The sequence below is a fragment of the Labeo rohita genome, chromosome 13 (assembly GCF_022985175.1).
Source record: "Labeo rohita strain BAU-BD-2019 chromosome 13, IGBB_LRoh.1.0, whole genome shotgun sequence".
NCBI classification, from domain to species: Eukaryota; Metazoa; Chordata; class Actinopteri; order Cypriniformes; family Cyprinidae; genus Labeo; species Labeo rohita.
This window is the reverse complement of record NC_066881.1, coordinates 35815526-35835573: the sequence shown is the minus strand read 5'-3', so window position 1 is coordinate 35835573 and position 20048 is coordinate 35815526. Positions and strand designations below refer to the sequence as shown.

Sequence of the window (20048 nt, the reverse complement as noted above, 5' to 3'; positions counted from 1 at the left end):
AAATACCCAAAAAATAAAAAATACTACACAGGTAAATACTAAAATAAACCTGGCTGGATGTTCATCTGGTGTTTCACAAAAGAAAGTGACACAGGTTTGAAACGGTATGATTGTGAGTAAATGTTTGTAATGTTATTGTTAACAGCGGTGTTAGTTGAATGGTTAAGCTGGTGTGAGAATCTGACTGTTAGACACACAGGTGGGCAATTGTTGAGTTTATCAGCACAGCCCCATTAATTAGTGTAATTAGTCTTGGCAGGAGTGTGATAGTGTCTGCTGGTCTCCGGTTCACACACCCATCGGCAGCGTTTACTCTGCCAGATAAGTTTGTACGCGCTAATCGACAGCATTAATCACCGCCCTGCAGCTCCACGCCGCTGTTTGCTGTTGCATTAGAGCGCTGTGTCTGTGTGTGTGTGTGTGTGTGAGAGAGAGAGAGAGAGACAGAGCTCCTCGTATGAGCAGTTACAGTGACAGTCTCTCTGTTCCTGCCTACACAGCATTATAAGACATCACTGATGTGAAGACCGATCTAAGATGACTTGTTTTGGCCAAATACAGCAGATAACACAATTCCAGAATGCACTGCTATAAGATGAGTCCAAACTAATGTGGATTTGAACTACATTTCAGTCAGTTCTGAAGAGGATCACTAAAATAGTTCACTCTAGTTACTAAAATTAGTTTCCTATGGAAGTCCATTACTGCCATGGAAGAAAAATGTTTAAAATAGGAATTGCAACTTTATATCTTGCAATTCTGACTCTTTTCCTCACAATGCAGACTTAGTGTTGCATTTCTAGTGTTATATTTTGCAATTCTGCAATATCTCCAAATTTGACATTTTTATCACTTAAATACTGACTTTAAATCTCCAATGGTAACTTTTTTCTTGCAAATAGAAGTTTGTATAACAATTCCATGTTTAGACAGTATACTGCAATTCCGACTTTTTGTCTTGCAATTTAGATTTTTTTTTATCATGTAATTGAAATGTAACTCCAAATGTAACATTTTTTCCTGCAATTAGTAGTTTATGTCAGATAATTCCAAGTTGATCTCGCAATTCCGACTTTATGTCTCATAATTTGGACTATATATTTCCAAATGTAACTTTTTTCTTGCGATTAGTAGTCAATGTCTTACAATTCCAAGTTTATCTCGCAATTCCAACTTCATGTCTTGCAAATCCAACTTTATATCTTACAATTCTGACTTAATATCGTTATATCTCCAACTTTATCTTTTATATTTTTTTTTTCTAAGAATTGCAAGAGAAAAAGAGAATAATGAGATATAAACGGAATTGCAACAACAAAATTGAGATAAAAATTCAGTTTCCTTTTAATTTTTTATTCCAGGGCAGAAATAAGCTTCCATAGTTAGAAGAGAAAAATTAGATTTCAATGCTTTTGCATTAATTTCCACAAAAATATTGTGCAGCACAACTGTTTTCAACATTGCTAATAATCAGAAATGTTTGTTGAGCAGCAAATCAGCATATTAGAATGATGTCACAGAAATAAATGACATTTGAACAGATATTCACATAGAAAACTGCTGTTTTAAACTCTAATAATATTTTACAATTTTACTGCATTTTGGTTCAAGTAAAAGCCGCCTTGATAAGCAGAAGAGACTTGAAATGATAGTATGCTAGAGTCAGATTGGTCTCTGTCTCTGCAGTGAAGAGTGAATCTGAACGTGAAGGTTGGTTTGCTCTCTGGATACAGACACCTTCCTCCTGCTGTCGTTCGGCCGTCAGGCCTCAGGGATCGGTTTCAAAGACGGGCTCTGTTCTTCAGCAGATCAGATGTGTTTAATCCAGCTGAAGGAGCGCATCTAAAACTTCCTGTAGGGTTTGTGTGGGCCACCCTGAAGAAAGCCGCACGCTTTGAAGAGCTTCTCCCGCCCCTTAATTCCCACACTCTGCATCTCTATCCCTTATTATCCGGCTCTTCCCTCTCTATCCTCCGCTATCATTCACTCACTCATTCTTCCTCCTGTCTTTCATCCTCAGAATCATCTCTCGTTAGCATACCAAAACTGCCCTTCATTTCCACATGCTTAAAGTGCCATCAATGCTAATTGCGCTCAGGCGTTCTGCAAAGGCCCCTCGCCGGCTCTTGTTTGGCCACTCGGTCGGGGGCCTGTGTGTTAGCCGGATGTGGGCTAACTAGTCCCCCTCCCCTCTTTAACCCCCGCTAACCACCCCTGTTGGACCCTTGACCCGGTCGTCGTGGCGACGGTCAGTTGGGCAGAAGCGGCCGATGCTGATGGTGTTGTGGAGCGGCGCCGTGTTTGATTAGCTGATTCCGCTAAATGAGCCGATCGCCGACCGCGTGATGAGCCGCTTTCACGGCCAATTGACCAGAGCGAGTGTCTGTGTGTGTCCTAGCAGCCGTGCACTTAGCGCTGTGTGTGTTCATGGAATGCGCTGTGATGGAGGCGGTAGGACAGTAAAGCATGCACTGATTCAAGAATATAAAATAATGCGTTTGTTTAAAACTAAATCACATTTTGCATTGAACAAAATGAGGTTTTAATGCTTTTGCATTGATTTTCCCAAAACTTTTGTGCAGCACAACAGCTTTCAACACTCATAATAATTAGAAATGTTTCTTGAGCAGCAAAACGGCATATTTTCTTGACAATTAAACACTTTTTCCACCCATAAATATTCTACTGTAATGCAAAAACATCTCATAATGTGAAGAAAATATGTGTTTTTAAATTATATGTTATTTAAATGTATTTATTTATTATTTACATTTTAAAACACATTTGAAAATATACATCAAGGTTGTTCTTGTATTGAATTTATATTTTAATTTATTATTATGTTATTTTCTGTAAAGTAAATATCTCAATGTGAAAAAAGAATATATTATTGAAGTAATATATTTAAATTATATTAAAGTACATTTCAAAACTTTGAAATGTACATAGTAGTTTTAAAAACATCATTGTGGAGAAAATAATATATATATATGTATTATAATTATATTATTTATAGTACATTTTAAAACAGTTGAACACATACATTAATTTTTGAAAAAGCATCTCAATGTAAAGAAAATCTATAAATACATATTAAATACATATTTAAATGATATTTAAAATATTTTTAAAGTTATAGCAGTAATTTTGCATAATAGCTCTTTTTGCAAAAACATCTCAGTGTAAACAAAATAATGCCTTGTTTGAAAATATATATTTAAATTATATTGTTTAAAGTACATTTTAAAACAGTTGAACTTATACATTAATTTTTGACATCTCAATGTGAAGATAATATATTATTTAAATAATGTTGATTTAACTTATCTTATTTAAATTACATTTTAAAGCACTTTTGAAAGCATACGTAATAGTAGTTTTTGTAAAACCATCTTAAAACATGAGGAAAATAATATATTGAGTGTATAATTTAAATTATATAATTTAAAGTACATTCCATAATATTTAAATTATATTATTTAAAATACAAGTATACATCACAGTTGTTTTTGTTGTATTTATTTTGTGCAGATTAAATAATAATAACAACAATAACAGTAACAATAATAATAATAATAATAATAATAATAAATGTGTCTGGACCAGATATTCATTAAATAATAAAAATGTTTTTTTTTTTTTTGCATTGCATTGCATTGAATTGCACTAAACCAAAAATAGTTTAAGTTTTTTAATAATTAAATAGGGTTTTAATTTAATAATTATAATAATGATAATATGTTTTAATAATTTTTGCCATGAAAATAATGTCATAAATGACAATCACAATGACAAAATCTGGACCAGATATTCATGAAATTTTTTTTTTTATTATAGGCTTAATTTTCAGAGTGCATTTTGATTGTGATGTGCAACATGAACCTGAGCTGTTTTTGTGAGATGAACAGATAAACAGTGATTTCTGCTGCTGTTTTTTTTTTATTATTATTATTATGATAGGACACAACAGACTCCATAAACACACACGCTCCATTCACAATCTGATTATGATCTCATGCCGTCTCATGTAGGAAGTCCATCATTAACATCATAAGGCTGTTATCAGGACGCCTCGATCTGATGTCCATTGTGTCTGTATCGTGTACCATCTGCTCCCTCAGAGCCGTCAGACGCGTGTGATCTGAAATCTGTGAAGCGGCACTCGGAAATAGAAATCAGATCGGCTGCTGATTGGTCCTGCGTTTGCTGGTCTGCAAATGAAAATGCAGGCTATAAAATTAGTTAAAATGCACTAATTGACTAACTGGGCAATCTGAGTGAATATCATGTGTGTTTCTGCAGTTATCCGTACAGTGAAGACTCCAGTCAGGGAAAGCAGTACATGAACACTCGATGTCCCGCCTGGTGTGACCGAATCCTCATGTCCGCCTCGGCCAAAGACCTGCTCGTAAAGGTGAGATGATCACAGTTCAAACACTTCATTTCTGAGTCATTGTTGTTTCTCTCATTGTCAGACTGTGAGTGTGAATAGTGTTAATCTGATTGAGAAATCAAATCTCTTCACGATAACAAACCTTGACCTGAATTGAGCTGTTTTGGTTACGCAATTGATGCATTTTGCAACATCAACACGGTTATCGAACTGAAATGATCTGAATAATGACTCTATTGTCCTCCGTAGAGCTGCTTTATAGCTCAAACTGAGTTTGTTTCATAATTCATGAACTTTACAACATTAACACTGTTATTTTCTTGTTTACTTCTGTAAAGCTGCTTGAAATAGTCTGTATTGTATAAAGTGCTGTAGAAATAAGTCTGACTGCAAAAACACGCTTTAAAAGGAACATCTGACGGATTGCAGTGAAATATAATACTGTAATCCAGCAGCTATAATTAACATCAGACAGTTCCACATAATCACGCTTATTTCATATGCAGCTATATTAGCCAATCACAGCCGTGGGCGTTTACATGTCTTAAAGGAGACACGACCCTCAAATGGAGTTTTTAAATCAGGCTGTAAAATGATCTTTTATTTCTAAATTATGACAGTTTATGATGTCAAAATCGTACTGCAATTTAAGTAAACATTAGGAAACACTATAAAATAAAAAATGCAATGCATTTCACTTTAATCTGAACATCTAGCTCGTTCATAAACGTTAACTCTCAGTATTACATCTGATCTCTGCTGCTTTTCTTCATGATAAAACCAACTAAATCCAGAAATCAGGTGTCCTGAAATATAGAAAAATTCTTTCTGATGTTATTGTCCTTTTCTTCAGCTTTTCATTTTGAGGTGTTTTTTGCTGTGCGACAACATGCAGTGTCTTTCCTTGATTTTCAACAAAAACTTGAACAAAAAGAGAGGAATCATCAGTGCAATAAGTTGATTTCTTTCTTTATTTAGTGTTTCTGCAAGTCCTTCCACAAATAAAAGCCTTAAAAAGCTCTTAAATCAAGGCAGAACATCTTAAAAATGTATAAAATAATGTGATTAAACGTTGCACACACTGCAAAAGAATTAATGTCTTAGTATTTTTGTTTTGTTTTCCAGTACAAAAATATATAAACAACCTTAAATCAAGATGCAAAAACTAAGATACAAAGTCTTGTTTTCTGAGAAACTGATCAAACTGAAATGAGTTTATGATTATCTGTCAATGGGGAATGAAAACTTGCTTTTCCTTGAATTAAGTAGATTTTTTTCACTGACAGATATTTGTTCTTGTTTTTAGTCCTGAGTACAGTAAATATAATTTAGGGAAAGTGTGTTTAATCGTCATGAAAATAACATCACAAATCATTATCACAATGACATAATCTAAAAGAAAATCATTTTCAGAATGCAGAATACAAAAAATGTAGTTTTAATGTGCAATATGACAGTCATCATTATAAACTCACTTGTTATGTTCTGTTATTTTATATTTTCAGTAAATGCATGTTAAGTTAAGACGTGTGCATTGGAAAACAGCAATAATCTTGATGAAAAGCACCACTTTTTGCAGTTTTTGCAGATTTTCAACCCTATTTTGTTTGTTGAATGAATTATGAAGTCAAGCATATCGATTGGAAGTGGCGTTTTCAAACTTAAAAACATTGCAAATGCATGAACACTGAGAAACCACTGTGTTCCCTTCAGTTTATTCCTTGTTTTCTTTGCATGCTCTTAAATTGCCCTGTGTTTAGATCAGACGACCACTGCTTTACTTCTATTTCTAGTTAGTGTTTGAGCACTAGTGGTAGTAGTAGTGATGTTCGTCAGCAGTAACGACGTGAGGTTCCTCAGGTCAACGGTTAATGAAGAGCCGCTGACCTCTCAGATCCGCTCACTTACTGCAGCGCCGTGTTTGTTTTCTTAATAGTCGTCAAGTAGCTGAGACAAACGCGGTGAGCGTCGAGCGGCGGCGGTCCGTCCGGCGGCGCGGCGCGGCGGTGCAGATTGTTTAGACACGGGCCCGTAAACAGCCTCATCTATCATGCCGCGCTCTGTTAGCTCCACGTCATGTTATTTTCTGCTTGCCGAGCCCTAACACGCCAAAGGTCCGCGGCGGCGTGTGCGCCGTAATGAAGAGCCAGTCAAGCGCGGGCGGAGGAACGGCCCCGGCCCCTGCCGTAATTTGTTTATCTGTCTAAAGATTACGCAGGCCGAAAATCCACAATTTTATGCTGCCTTTGTAAATTATCAAGCCTGGGTTTGATGAATGTATGGACGCTTTGGGAGGCGCAGGACGCCACGAATGACCCGCGCGCGTCTGTGCGCTCGTCCACGTACCGGCTTCCCTCCGTTCTTCATGTGAAATTACACAAACATCTTCACTCAACTGCGTCGACATAAAACACTGCAAGTAACAAACAAGGCTTAAAACAAGAGAGAGGTAGAAATAAATAAATAAAATAAAATCAATCATATTTCAGCTGATTATAATAAAAAAAGGAAGGTAGTAATAAATAATGAAACTAAAAATACCAATTAAATTAACCATTTTTACCTTTTGAGAAAAATAAAAGTATGATGGATAAATAGACTAAAAATGAAAATAAAATACATTTTTAAATAAATTTTTGACAAGCAGAGAAAAGCAGAATAAATCATTTAAATATCTAAATGTAACTAAATAATTCCTCATATTCCTTTAATTAGATACATTATTAAAGAAACAGATATGAAATTGTAAAAACATCTTTAGGAGAACATTGAAGAGCATCTGCATAAAGCTTTACAACAAACAAGGCTAAAACAAGAGAAAGAAAAAAATTAAATAAATACAATTTTAAATAAATATAATTTTAAAACATAAAAGTAGTAATAGATGAATTATTTAAACCAAAAATAAATAAATACATATAAAAAAATAATAATAAATACAATTTTAAATAAATATATTTTTTTAAAAAGTAAAAGCAGTGATAGATAGATAGATGGATGGATAGATAGATCAACAAACAAGGCTAAAACAAGAGAAATAAATATAAATACATAAATGCTTTTGTAATTAAATATATTTAAAAAGTAAAAGTAGTAATACACCAACAATCAGTAAATAAATAAAAAAATAAACAAATAAAATAAATACAATTTTAAATAAATACAATTTTAAAATAAAAGTAGTGATAAAGAAATAAATAAAGAAAAAAAAAGTAAATAAATAAATCAAATTAAATGAAAAACATTGACAAGCAGAGAAAAGCAGCCTAAACTTCATCAACAGAATCGCCAAAGAATTTCTCATACTCTTAAGAATCTGTAACATTTTTTTTTTTTTTTTTTTTTTTTTTTTTTTTTTTTTTTTAAGGAAAAAGATTTGAGAAGTGAGTCATGAGCTGAGAACACTGACATATTTCGTTATATTTACACTGTATATTTGTGCAAGATTTTAAAACGTTAGACTTTGGTCTAATATTTATGAGGCAACAGCCAAGCTTTGCTCCCATCTGTATTATCTATAAATTTGGTTTCCTTGAGTTTGCCTTCCACATTCGTGTGAGTTTGTGAGCGTTTAGTTGAGCTCAGAAAACATGGTGTGTGTGTGTGTGTGTGTGTGTGTGTGTGTGTGTGTGTTTGTAAAGAGCACTGCATCATTTCTGTCTCGCTCGATTCAGAGCATTATTTTCAATTTAGATAAATATGATTAATGCTTTCGCTGCATTTCAGATATGAAAAAGCTCCTGAATTTTGATTTATTGGCACTTAAATGTAACCCTATAAAAGCTCTTCTTAGTATTTGAGCTACATGCATGCATCTGCTTTGTGTCTGTAATCACATTTTGTGCGCGTTTGTGTTTTGCAGCCAGAGAATGAGGAGAAATCAATAACGTATGACAACATCGGACCCAACGTGTGTATGGGGGACCACAAGGTACAACTAACCTAACCAACCTCTCTAACTAGTTTCTGTGTGTCAATTTAGATATACTTGGGTGAGAAAATAGTCTTTGGAAGCAAGTTAAATCTGATTGAACCTTAAAAAAAAAATCTAAAGTAGATTTTTAGTGTTTTCTTTTGTGTGTGTTGATCTGTGGTCGTCTTCAAATTGTTCTTTAAATACTTCAGCTGTTCTGAAAAAATGTAAAATAGCTAAAATAGCTTGTTTAGATCTGAATCAGTCACAGCAAACATTCAGGAAAATTCATTCTCAATAGCTACTTTCTTTAAAAAATAATAAAAATAAATCCAGCTAGATATTACTTTCTGAATGAATGAATGAATGAGTTGAGGTTTTAGTCTGGTCTGTACAAAAGAATGAACACAGCACTTCTGCTGCTCCTTTGATGCTGCAGGACATATAACACACTCCAGACCAATCACAGATCAGTATGCAAATACATTCAACAAAGAACACCAATCAGGATTCAGTATGCAAATTACACCTCTGCTGAACATTCTATCGGTGTGAATGAGAGATTTTCAAACTATGAGCTGAATTGCTTTATATACATCCAAAAAATATATTAAAATCATCTACAAAACAATTGATTTGAGAGTTTCAATAGCGGCCTTTTATTGTTACAGTACTGTTCTTAAAATATATGTGAACCTGGACCTAGTAGCACGGGTATATTTGTAGCAATAGCCAAAAATACACTGTATGGGTCAAAATTGCAGATTTTTCTTTATGCTATCATGTTCAATGAATATGTAAATTTCCTACCGTAAATATATCAAAACTTAATTTTTGATTAGTAATATGCATTGCTAAGAACTTTATAATGGTTAAACTTTAAAAACGATTTTCTCAATATTTTGATTTTTTTGCACCCTCAGATTCCAGATTTCCAAAAATTGTCCTGTCCTAACCATACATCTGTGAAAACATTTATTTAACTTTCAGAAGATATATAAATCTCAATTTTGAAAAATTGACCCTTATGACTGGTTTTGTGGTCCAGGGTCACAAATTTCAAAGTAATAAAAGAAATATTTAGTCTCTTTTTATAGACACTGAGGTTTTATATAAGGTCCAGGAACACATATGATATTCTAAATAGACCTGAGTGTCCTAAAAATACCTTTTTAAAATGTATTTTTTTAATTTGTTTTTTAATTTGTTATTTATTTATTTATTTATTTATTTTAATTGTATTTATTTTTTATTTTTTTAATTAATTTATTTATTTTTAGTTTTTACATCAAGTGGTTAAATCCAAATTATTAAGACTAAAAATGAATATTTCAGGAGCAGATGATTTTATTTATTGTACTTTTTTCATTTATTTACTTATTTATTTTATTTTTATTTTTAGATCTAGGCTTTTAAATCTTCGTTTTTAGAATTCGATGCTTATAGCATAAGTGTGTGTGTGTGTGTGTGTGTGTGAATGAAAATTTCAAATACAAATTTCAAAGCAATTAGAGAAATATTGAGTGTCTTTTTATAGGCATTAAAGTTTTATATGAGGTCCAGGGTCAAATATGATATGGTTAAACGTTTTTAAAATGTGTTTTTTTTATTTTGTATGTTTTTTTTGTTTGTTTGTCTTTAGTCTTTTTTTATGAGTTTTTTATGTATTTATTTATTTATTTTATTTTTTTTTTTTTATTATTATTTTTTTTTTTAGTTTTTACATGAAGTGGTTAAAGCTAAATTATAAAGACTAAAAAGAAATATTTCAGGATAAAGTGATTTTGTTTTGTTTATTGTATTTTGTTTATTTATTTGTTTTTATTTTGGGGTTTAGGATCTTTGTTTTTAAAGTAAGATCCTTATAGCACAATTCGATGCTTATAGCATAAGTGTGTGTGTGTGTGTGTGTGTGTGTGTGTGTGTGAATGAACCAGACAGACACACACTTGCCAAAATCACATTCAGATGTTCTAGAAATGTCAGTGAATTTTGCACCCATGGAAGAACAGTTCAGACAGAAGTGTGTGTGTGTGTGTGAATAAACTATCCATGTTGAAAACAGCTCATTCTCTTGTACAAACTAAGGAACGAGTTTGAGTTTGATGGTGATGAAGTGTCAGTCTGAATTTGTGTGTTTGTTGTGTTTTCTGCAGCCCGTCTACTTGTACTTTCGGTTAACCACAGGGGCAGGTAAACCTAATGCAAATAAGCACAAGTGTTGTGTCGTGCAGTGATGTGGTAAATATTTTCTTTTACTATTATTTTATTCTTATAATCCATAAGACTTTACGATAGGCGTGTCTAAATCTCATGATCTATTTGTGTGTGTGTGTGTGTGTGTGTTTGTCGAACAGGAAAATGGTGCCAAAGGGTGGAGAAGATTTCATGAAAAGCGTCCCTGTGAGAAGCTCCGACACGGGTGGATGGACACACACCCTCACACACACACACACACACACGCAAACAGAGGACCCTGTAAAGACTTTTCAGCAGGACTGACCAGTCGCATTTGTCCAGTGCATGCAATCACGTCCATAGAAACGACACACTGAGTTCATGAATGCTTCAAGAGTCGAGATCATGGACACACACACACACACACACACACACACGCTGCATTTCCACTAAATCAGATGTTCTTCTGACGTCTCTCAGCCTCGTTTCCCAAACTCTAATAGAAGATCAGAAACACTCTACAGATTTTAAAACGCGAGATTTTAAGACGTAATATTGCGAGCTACTTCCATACAGTATGTAAGATGTTTTAAAAAGTGCAATGCAAAAACTCTTGTTGTATTTCTCTACGGTTAGGTTTATTTGTACATGATGACATAGAGGTGTGCTGATTTCTAGTGCTGTTTGGAGATTTCTAGACTTTCTCTCTGTTAGAATAGATAGGTATATTCTGTTCAAGCATTTGTATGATTTTCTTCCTTATCTCTGTTTTTTTCTCGTTTTGTTGTGCCGTGCCGCATACGACCGCCGAGTCTCGTTTTATATACTGTACTTTTTAAAGAGATAATTTATAATTCGTACCAAAACTATGATATGCTGACATATTGATACGAACGGCTGCTTTGGGTGTAAAGTTTGAATAGTTATAAAGAAACGACTAAATCCACATCATCATCATAAGCCGAAAATGCCATTTCAGCCTTTATGATTTATATATATATTTAGCCAATTCAATTTTTTTTTATCTTTAAGCAGTGCCATAAACCATGCAAGTATATAAGATAGTTTGAATAGCAGTCTTGCTCGGTTCTTAAAGTACTGTTCTTATTCTAACTTATTTCTGTGTAATAATGTTATGGTTGAATGTGATATTTTAAATAGGCCTGGGTATCTTAAATAGCTGTATCCTTTTTTCCTTGGGTTTTTTTTTTTTTTTTTGTATGATTTCTTGTTATAATATTATTGTTGCGGTGCCAAGTATTGAACTCAAAAGTCAAAAGTCTGAGCTACGACTGCATTGTGTAAAAACACTCAAATTAAGGACCAGGAGAAATGTCTTTACACTTTACTTTACAATGTCCATTTTACCAACACAACCACACGTGAAGTGCATGAATTCCAGTACTAATGCAAATGGCACGGCGAACACTGTAAAGTAAAGTGTGCCGATTTGGCTTTGATTTCTTGTGTATGTTCTCAGCATCAGTGGCGTTTGCTAATACTGATCGGATTCACGACACTACAGAGTCAAGCATCCGTTAGGTCGATCCTTCACTATCGGTGGGAATGATTTTGTGTCGCTTTGACAGTGATTTGGTTAGAAAAACTGCTTGTTAACTGTATTTTTCCCAGCAGGTCAGGTGATAGGATTCACTCTTTTCTTTAAGCAGATAGCGATTAGACCTCGTGGATGGCAAGACCTCCAAAAGCAATAAAACCATTAGAACTCAATGAATGAATGAATGAATCAGTGCCTCTTTGTCATTAGTCAAGCACATCAGAAACACCATGAGATTTACATGCATTTGACATCATTGGTGGTCCCTGGAAGGAGAAAAAAAAACATTATCATGATCATTTGTGACCCTGGACCACAAAACCAGTCTTAAGTAGCACGGGTATATTTGTAGCAAAATATCCATTTTTCTTTTATGCCAAAAATCGTTAGGATATTAAGTAAAGATTATGTTCCATTAAGATATTTAGTAAATTTCATACCATTTAATTTTTGATTAGTAATATACATTGCTAAGAACTTAATTTGAACAACTTTGGAGGCAATTTTCTTAATTTTTTTGCACCCTCAGATTCCAGATTTTCAAATAGTTGTATCTCAGCCAAATGTTGTCCTGTGCATCAGTGGAAAGCTTATTTATTCAGCTTTTTCAGATGATGTTGAAATCTCAATTTCAAAAAATTGAAACCTATGACTGGTTTTGTGGTCCAGCGTCACATTTGTTATTGCAAATAAGGAAATTCAAAAGGAAATCACATGAGAAATGCACATAATTGACGGTTTAAAAAATCAGGAATATGTCTTTCTTTTGCATGTAAGTATATTTATATATGCGTTTTGACAATCTGCAACCATCAAAGTTAATTAGTCGCTCGCTGTTACCATAGCAACACAACGCGCGATTTTCCTTACGATTATTATCGAAACTATATAATCTACTGGAATGACTTACAGCTATTTAAACTAAATTGCATATCAGCAAAAACCAAAAAATCAATGTTTACAATGTTAATTGTAATAGTCATCGCGAAAGTCGCATGCAGTTTTAAAAAACTAATCTATAAATGCCTGTTTGAAGAGCTATTACTGATTATCTTCATCACTCCGAGTGAAGCAATTCGGGCTCCTACAATAAAACCTCAATGTCTATATATAAAAAAAAGGCTAGATATTTCTCTTATTACTTTGAAATCTGTGACCCTGGTCCACAAAACCAGTCATAAGGGTCAGTTTATCGTCTGAATAAATAAGCTTTCCATTGATGTATGGTTTGTTAGAATAGGACAATATTTGGTCGAGATACAACTGTTTGAAAATCTGGAATCTGAGGGTGCAAAAAAAATCCAAATATTGAGAAAATCACCTTTAAATTTGTCCAAATGAAGTTATTAGCAATGCATATTAATCACAAATTAACTTTTGATATATTTACGGTAGGAAAGCTACACAATATATTCATGGAACATCATCTTTACTTAATATCCTAATGATTTGGGGCATAAAAGAACAATCAATCATTTTGACCCATGCAATGTATTTTTATTTCCATGCTACTTAGGATTTTGTGGTCCAGGGTCACAAATATGAGCTCATCTATAAATGTCTGTTACCGATCCTCCTCATCAGTCCGAGTGAAGCATTTCGGGCTCTTAAAAATAAAACCTCAGTGTCTTTAAAAACAGACTAGACTAAATATTTCTCTTCGAAATTTGTTAAAGCTTTTGCAGGAAATTGGTTTTCCCTTTATAAACGCATGCACGTCTTTAAATGAATCTTAAACAATCGTTAGTAATAATGCACGGATATCTAATAGGAATATTTTCTCGCGACTAAATAACTGCACATCTTAAAATATACGCGCTACAAAACAATAACAGCAAATGTATGAAATTAAAAAGAACCAGGACATTTTTAAAACACTGGCTTGTTAAATAATTTATTGATAATACAAAGTTTTTTTTCTTCCGTCCTCACGGAAGCAATAATATTCTCTTCTTCGTCAATATTTATGTCCATCTTTGTGTATTTTTTCCTGTTGTGAGGTAAAACATAAACTCCAGCGGCCAAAAGGACATTATTAAAACAAATTCTATTCACATCATTTACAGCACTGGCACTTCTTTATACACTTTGTGTACCTGTTTCCAAAAAAAAAAAGTGAAACTTTTAGGCGGAAAATGCGTCGTTATTCTTCAGCGATCGAAGACAAAAGTGATCTTAACGATGATGGTGATGATGAGGGGGAAGTTGGCACGTCTTCGTGATGCTTCATGATAATTTACTCAGTAAAAAAATATATATACATCTCACGTCCACTTCTAACTGTACAACCGCATTCAAAGCAAAGCAAAAGCAGCGTGAACAGTGTTTATACCCTGCTTAATTCTGCCTCGGTTCTCCAGAAGAATCTGAAGCAGATCATGATGATGATGATGATAAGAATGAAGAGTCTTTTGCTCAGTATCATCACAAAGTGTCCGAGCTGTTGCTGCACGGGCTGATGAGGGACAGGTTACTCGTCTTGTGCTTTTTTAACAGTCTCGTGATTTTCTCATCGTCGGAGTTCGGGTCCAGAGGTTTGTTATACTCATCATCCTCCTCGTTGTCCGAGCTCTCCTTCATCTTCTCCGTCTCCGAGTCGTGTTTCTTCTTCGCCGTGGCCATTTCAGCCGCGTGCCGCTTCCGCCATTTGGTTCTTCTGTTTTGAAACCAAACCTGAGAAAGAGAAAGAAAAGACGCTTAAACGCACCGTCCATTTGCGCGATCACGATTTTTAAAAAATGCAATAGTTGGGATGCATGCGAGTTCAACTAAATAAACTGAAATCAACTAAACCAAGCAAAAAATGCATGCAGAGTTGTTTCAACCCAGCTTGGGTTAAAGTTTTCAATTAAATTTGAACCCAAAGTTGGGTTGAAACAACCCAGCATAGACTGTGAGCAATCAAGTAATTGATCAAAATAATTTCATATTGACCAGACAGTGTGTAAATATAAGGCCTAGCGCTGTGCAATGTTGAAAGCAAAATGATTAACAAATATGAATCATCCCAATAGTTTTCATTTCAACATTACAAATGAATGCACCAACAGATTTGCTTGTGTGCAAATTCATAGCATACAACTGACAGTGACTTTCGCAGATAAAACAACGTAGTCTCGTGCAGTTTGCACTGAAAAGTCTGAAGTTGCATAAAAAGAAATAACAAAAACGCCTCTATTTACCTTGACTTGACTTTCGGTCATTCCCAGAGAATACGCGAGTCGAGCTCTCTCTGGACCGGCCAGATATTTGGTCTGTTCGAAGGTTTTCTCCAGAGCGAAAATCTGCTGTCCGGAAAAAGTTGGTCTGGAGTGTTTCTTCTTTCCATCCTTGTCCAGCATCATATTCGCCTGGGCTGGAGACAAAACAAGACACGGTCAGTCAAATAAACCTGAAAGCGAGACACTGAGTGAATTTAGTTGTCAAACACTAATATTCCAACGATCTGAGCGTGAAAACCAACATAAGCCAGTATAGAAAACTCACCCGGACAGGGAACCCGCGGGTCTCTCCAGGGCGAGCCCTGCATCATCCCCGGCCAGAATATGGGCGCCCGCCCGGGCAACTCCGTCAGCGGTTTGGGGTACCGAGACACGGCCGCCGGGTTGAAGTACATCCCGGCTGAAGTGGCCAAGCCGTTGATCCTGGGAAAGCCCGAGAGCAGCTGTCCCGCGGTGGTGATCGGTCTCCCCAAGATATCACTTATTCCATGCGGCGTTCCCAGCGGGATTTGAGAGTTCAGGTTGGCGAGAGACGGAGCCTTGAAGCCCGCGGGGTTCTGCAGGGCGTACGGGAATAAAGAAGTCTTCATCTCGGTCATGTTGTGCAGCGCAGCCAGTGGAGTGCTGCCCAGAACGAAAGCACTCTGCCGGTTACTATCCATCTGCCCGACAGCTAACATTGGTGCGCCTGAACCACAGGATGAACCGCGAAGCAAGAAAGTTCGAAGCCTACGAGAAAGTTGAGCGCCCACAACTTGACAACTCATCCACTGGAAGTTTCAACCGGTTTGCGAACGTTTCCCATGCGAAAGTGTTTCCAAAGCAGAATCCCGATGCCGGCCGTCGGCAGATCTCACGCCCGCTTTGAGTGCTGCGATCGCCCGCATCTGAGGCGCCGTTCCCCGGTCAATGGACTCCAGCGGCGACGACGAGCAGATAACCGCACCGCCACCTGCGAGCGCGTATCTCCCATTGGAAGACGCTACGTGACGCGACGATCTGATTGGAGGACGCGACGCGGCGCATTTGCATACGCGTAAGCCGCACTCCATCAAGCTCGTATTGTAGCGCCATTAATGACGCGTCGCACTGTAGAAATCATTGTTTCGACATTTGACACAATAGACGCGTTTACTTTATGACGCTGGCGGAGTAAGTACATTAACCTCCGTGCAACTTGTTTATTTAGAAGTCGCGTAAATTCCGTTTCGTTCAGAACGAATATTTAAGCGCAAAACTTTTATAGTTAAAATGCACTATTTAAATTATTATGCACGTAGAAGCTTGTAAATTAGTTTTTTTTACACTTATGTGATACCGTAATTATTTATACGCGCAGTCTGTTTGATTCTCTACGTTATTAGACTTTATTATAATTAAACATATCGTAGTTTTAGCGCATAAAAATAAAAACGGTCAACTAGATATAGAACTTATATATCGGGTTGTTGCTAAAAATAGCCTAATCATCGAAATAACTGACATCATAAAATGGTTTGGGAGAAAAGATAACGCAATGTTTTACTCAATTAAACGCGACTATAAGCGATTTAAATCAGGCTTATTTGATTCAGTCGTCAGGCTGTTAAACTCTGATGCTGATCATATCTAACCCACTGTTAACGAGACGTTTCTCCTGGTCTGAAAACATCATTTGTCTAAGCTATATGCAATTATTTAGTGGAGCTGACTGTAAATGAGCTTTGTTAATATTCTCGTGAACTCTATTTAGGCTACGTGTAATATATAGGACATCTTTAATGTTTGTGGTTCTGTGTTTTTCCTCGTCTCTGCTTGTTTCGTGTATTGAATGAGAGACAGAGATCATCTGTTTAAGTGCAGCGTTCATGTTTTATGGATCATGAGAATGGACGAGTGAAATATGACCTGCTGAATTTAAAAGGGTTCAACATTATTTAGACCTTCATCAAAACGACGAGAAAGGAGAAATGCGCCGTTTGAAATATGACGATGACTTTACACTTTTCCATTATTTATTTATTTATAGGCCTCCCACGTTAACAAACAAACAAAGGTTTTGTGGTTAATATATACTATTTTTACTTGTAGGAAACGAATTTATTGATATGCTATTTTATTATAGTCCCCAAACCTCATGTAATCCTCAGAAACGGGTCATCTTCTTTTCCGTTCTGTAATTTTACTTGACTGACTTCATCTTTAATTTCACCTGAATCTTATTATTGTAATGTCGCTGTAAGTCATCTGGACTGTAATATAAATCTCAATCAGACTCATGACAGTAAAACTGCTGCTCTTCATCATTCACTGTTCATGCGCATTGAAATCGCTGCAGTCTGTCAGGGAAAAGGCGAAAAAACTATTTACATTCTCAACAAATGCAATGATTTATTATTATGAATTATTATTATTTCCGTTTCCCTTTATATGTTAGGTTCCTTATAATTTCCGGTCAAAGGCTTGATTGTAATTCATGTTGATTCAAATCATGTGACGTTTTTGCACACTCATTACTGTATTTCCTGGGTTTGTGAAGAGTAATTCTTTGCTTTAGGATGCCTGTAAAATGACCTGATATAAGCACACTATGTAAACAAATATTTTTACTGCATAAACTGTAATAAAAGCAAATGAAGTTGAAAAATAAACAATAAACTCTCATTTAAATCCTAAGGATACATTTTATTAAAAACGTTTTGACACAATACGTTAATTATAATAATAATGATGATGATAATAATAACAATAGTTTCTGGTACCGTAGTATTTGCTACACTTGACTTTTTGTCGTCCCGTATGTGCTGTACATTGAAATATGAACCGAAGATAACGCAACAATCGGGGTGTTTGCATGTCGTTTTTGGACATTAGGTAATTGTTTTTGAGTTTTTTGGCAGAGTATTTTATAGTAGTTGTATAGCCCCGTTTTCAAAATCAACAAACATGTTAACTGATTAAAAAAGAAACTCCATAACCTGGTTGATTTAGTGCGAGACTCTGCATTCATTTACAGGAAAACAGCGACATCTACCGGTCAACTGCACCTCTATAACACAAGATACACTTGGCCAAGTCGTGTCACACTATAAAGCACAGATTCCATGTCCATGTTTCTTTTATCCAACAGCTTGTCAGACTTTTCTATAGTCTCTATATCTTTATAGTCCTCAATATTTTTTTTTTTTTTCATTTTGTCCCGAAAGTAGCGTAAGCAGATAAAGTTTATGAATTAGCTGATGTTTTATGAGCACAATGAGTTGAGTTACTGATGTTTTATTAAGGTTCAATGTGTTTTTAGGAAGAACAGGAGTCTAGCAGTTTTATTTATGCTCATTTTTAAAATTAAAAATACAGATGTCTACAGATTACATTGTTATAATTATTGATTATGATTACAGATTAAAAATCTAAACACTTTAACATAATGTTATTGACAGTTTTTACTAATTTTTGTGTGAGGAACACTCAGGTAGTGACGTGAAATCTTCTTAAAAAACGCAATTTTCCCTTTAAAATGTGTTGCATTTCTTAAATTTTAATGTCTCAATTTTATTTGCTGCAATTTCTGTGTAAATCATAATAATAATAATAATAATAATAATTAATTAATTAAAAAAAAATCAAATACATTTAAAATTATACAAAAAATGGCCAAATATATATATTTGCTGAAATATGTTTCAAATTTTATTTATGTGAATATGTTTTTTTTTTTGCTCTTATATTATTTTGGTCATGTTTTTGAAAATATGTTTTAAAAATATATATTTGTTAAAAGAATATAAATATATATTTTAAACATATATTTAATTCCAAAAAAAAAAAAAAAATACATTTATGTATGTCACATAAATCTTTATTGAATAAAAATCAGCAAGCAACATACTTTGCAAAGTAAAAAAAAAAAAAATTAAGGTTTCTTGAAGATGGCTAAAGACTCAGCTGCTTGGATTGAGTCGGGCAGGTGATTCCACCAGTAAAGGTAAAAGTCCATTAAAGTGATATTTTATCTCTTTGGGATGCCACTATAATGTACCGTTCACCTGCAGAACACAAGTTTCTTGATTGCACATAAATCTGAAGTAAAGGTAAAGTGGTGCAGAGCCACTGATTGTTTTGTAGGCAAACATCAACGCCTTGAATTTTATGTGAGCAGTTATTGGTAGCCAGTGCAAACTGATGAACAGAGGTGTGATATGTGCCCTTTCGGCTCTTTAAAGACTAATCCTGCTGCCACATTCTGGATTAGTTGTGAAGGTTTGATAGAACTGGCTGGAAAACCTACCAAGAGAGCACTGCAATAGTCCAGCCTGTTCCTAGCATGTTCTGAAAGAAATCTTCCTAATGCTGAATAAGACAAATCTGATGCTTGTAAAGTCAGCTAAACCCTTATTTACATTCATGCATCATGCAGGTGCTTTTATCCAAAGAGCATTGCATTGCATTCAAGCTGAACATGTTATCAGTGCATGCATTCCCTGAGACTCAAACCCATGATTTCCATTTCCATGATCTCCTGCTGAGCCTGCATGTACACCTGGAATGCAGTGTGAATTGCTATTTTTATCAGTCGAATGTGTTTGAGCTGAGATTTTAACCTTTTAATTGTTACCCGTCCCCTCAGTGGGACACCTGTATTTTACTTCACTATATTACAAAGAAATCTAATCATGACAAACTAAATAAATACAGTTGCATGCGAAATTTTAACAAAATAAGAGGGATCGTACAAAATGCATGTTATTTTTTATTTAGTACTGTCCTGAGTAAGATATTTTACATAAAAGATGTTACAAATACAAT

General features: G+C 34.8%; 2 protein-coding genes across 2 annotated transcripts in view; one reads left to right on the top strand and one right to left on the bottom strand.

The window, feature by feature from the left end:
* LOC127175366 (inositol polyphosphate-5-phosphatase A) overlaps positions 1-11418 on the top strand; it is a 168819-nt gene extending 157401 nt beyond the window's left edge. Inside the window, exons 13-16 of the mRNA XM_051126400.1 lie at positions 4303-4414; positions 8256-8324; positions 10463-10547; positions 10664-11418. Of these exons, the coding sequence (XP_050982357.1) occupies positions 4303-4414; positions 8256-8324; positions 10463-10543 (262 nt within the window). The 3' untranslated portion in view covers positions 10544-10547; positions 10664-11418. The remainder of the gene's footprint in view (positions 1-4302; positions 4415-8255; positions 8325-10462; positions 10548-10663) is intronic.
* A 2504-nt stretch (positions 11419-13922) lies between these two features.
* Positions 13923-16733, bottom strand: nkx6.2 (NK6 homeobox 2). The gene is made up of 3 exons (XM_051126402.1): positions 15529-16733; positions 15225-15397; positions 13923-14715 (listed from the first exon to the last, which is right to left on the bottom strand). The coding sequence occupies exons 1-3, from the start codon at positions 16028-16030 to the stop codon at positions 14467-14469; spliced, it is 924 nt and encodes a 307-aa protein (XP_050982359.1). The 5' UTR covers positions 16031-16733; the 3' UTR covers positions 13923-14466.
* Between the last annotated feature and the right edge of the window lie 3315 nt (positions 16734-20048).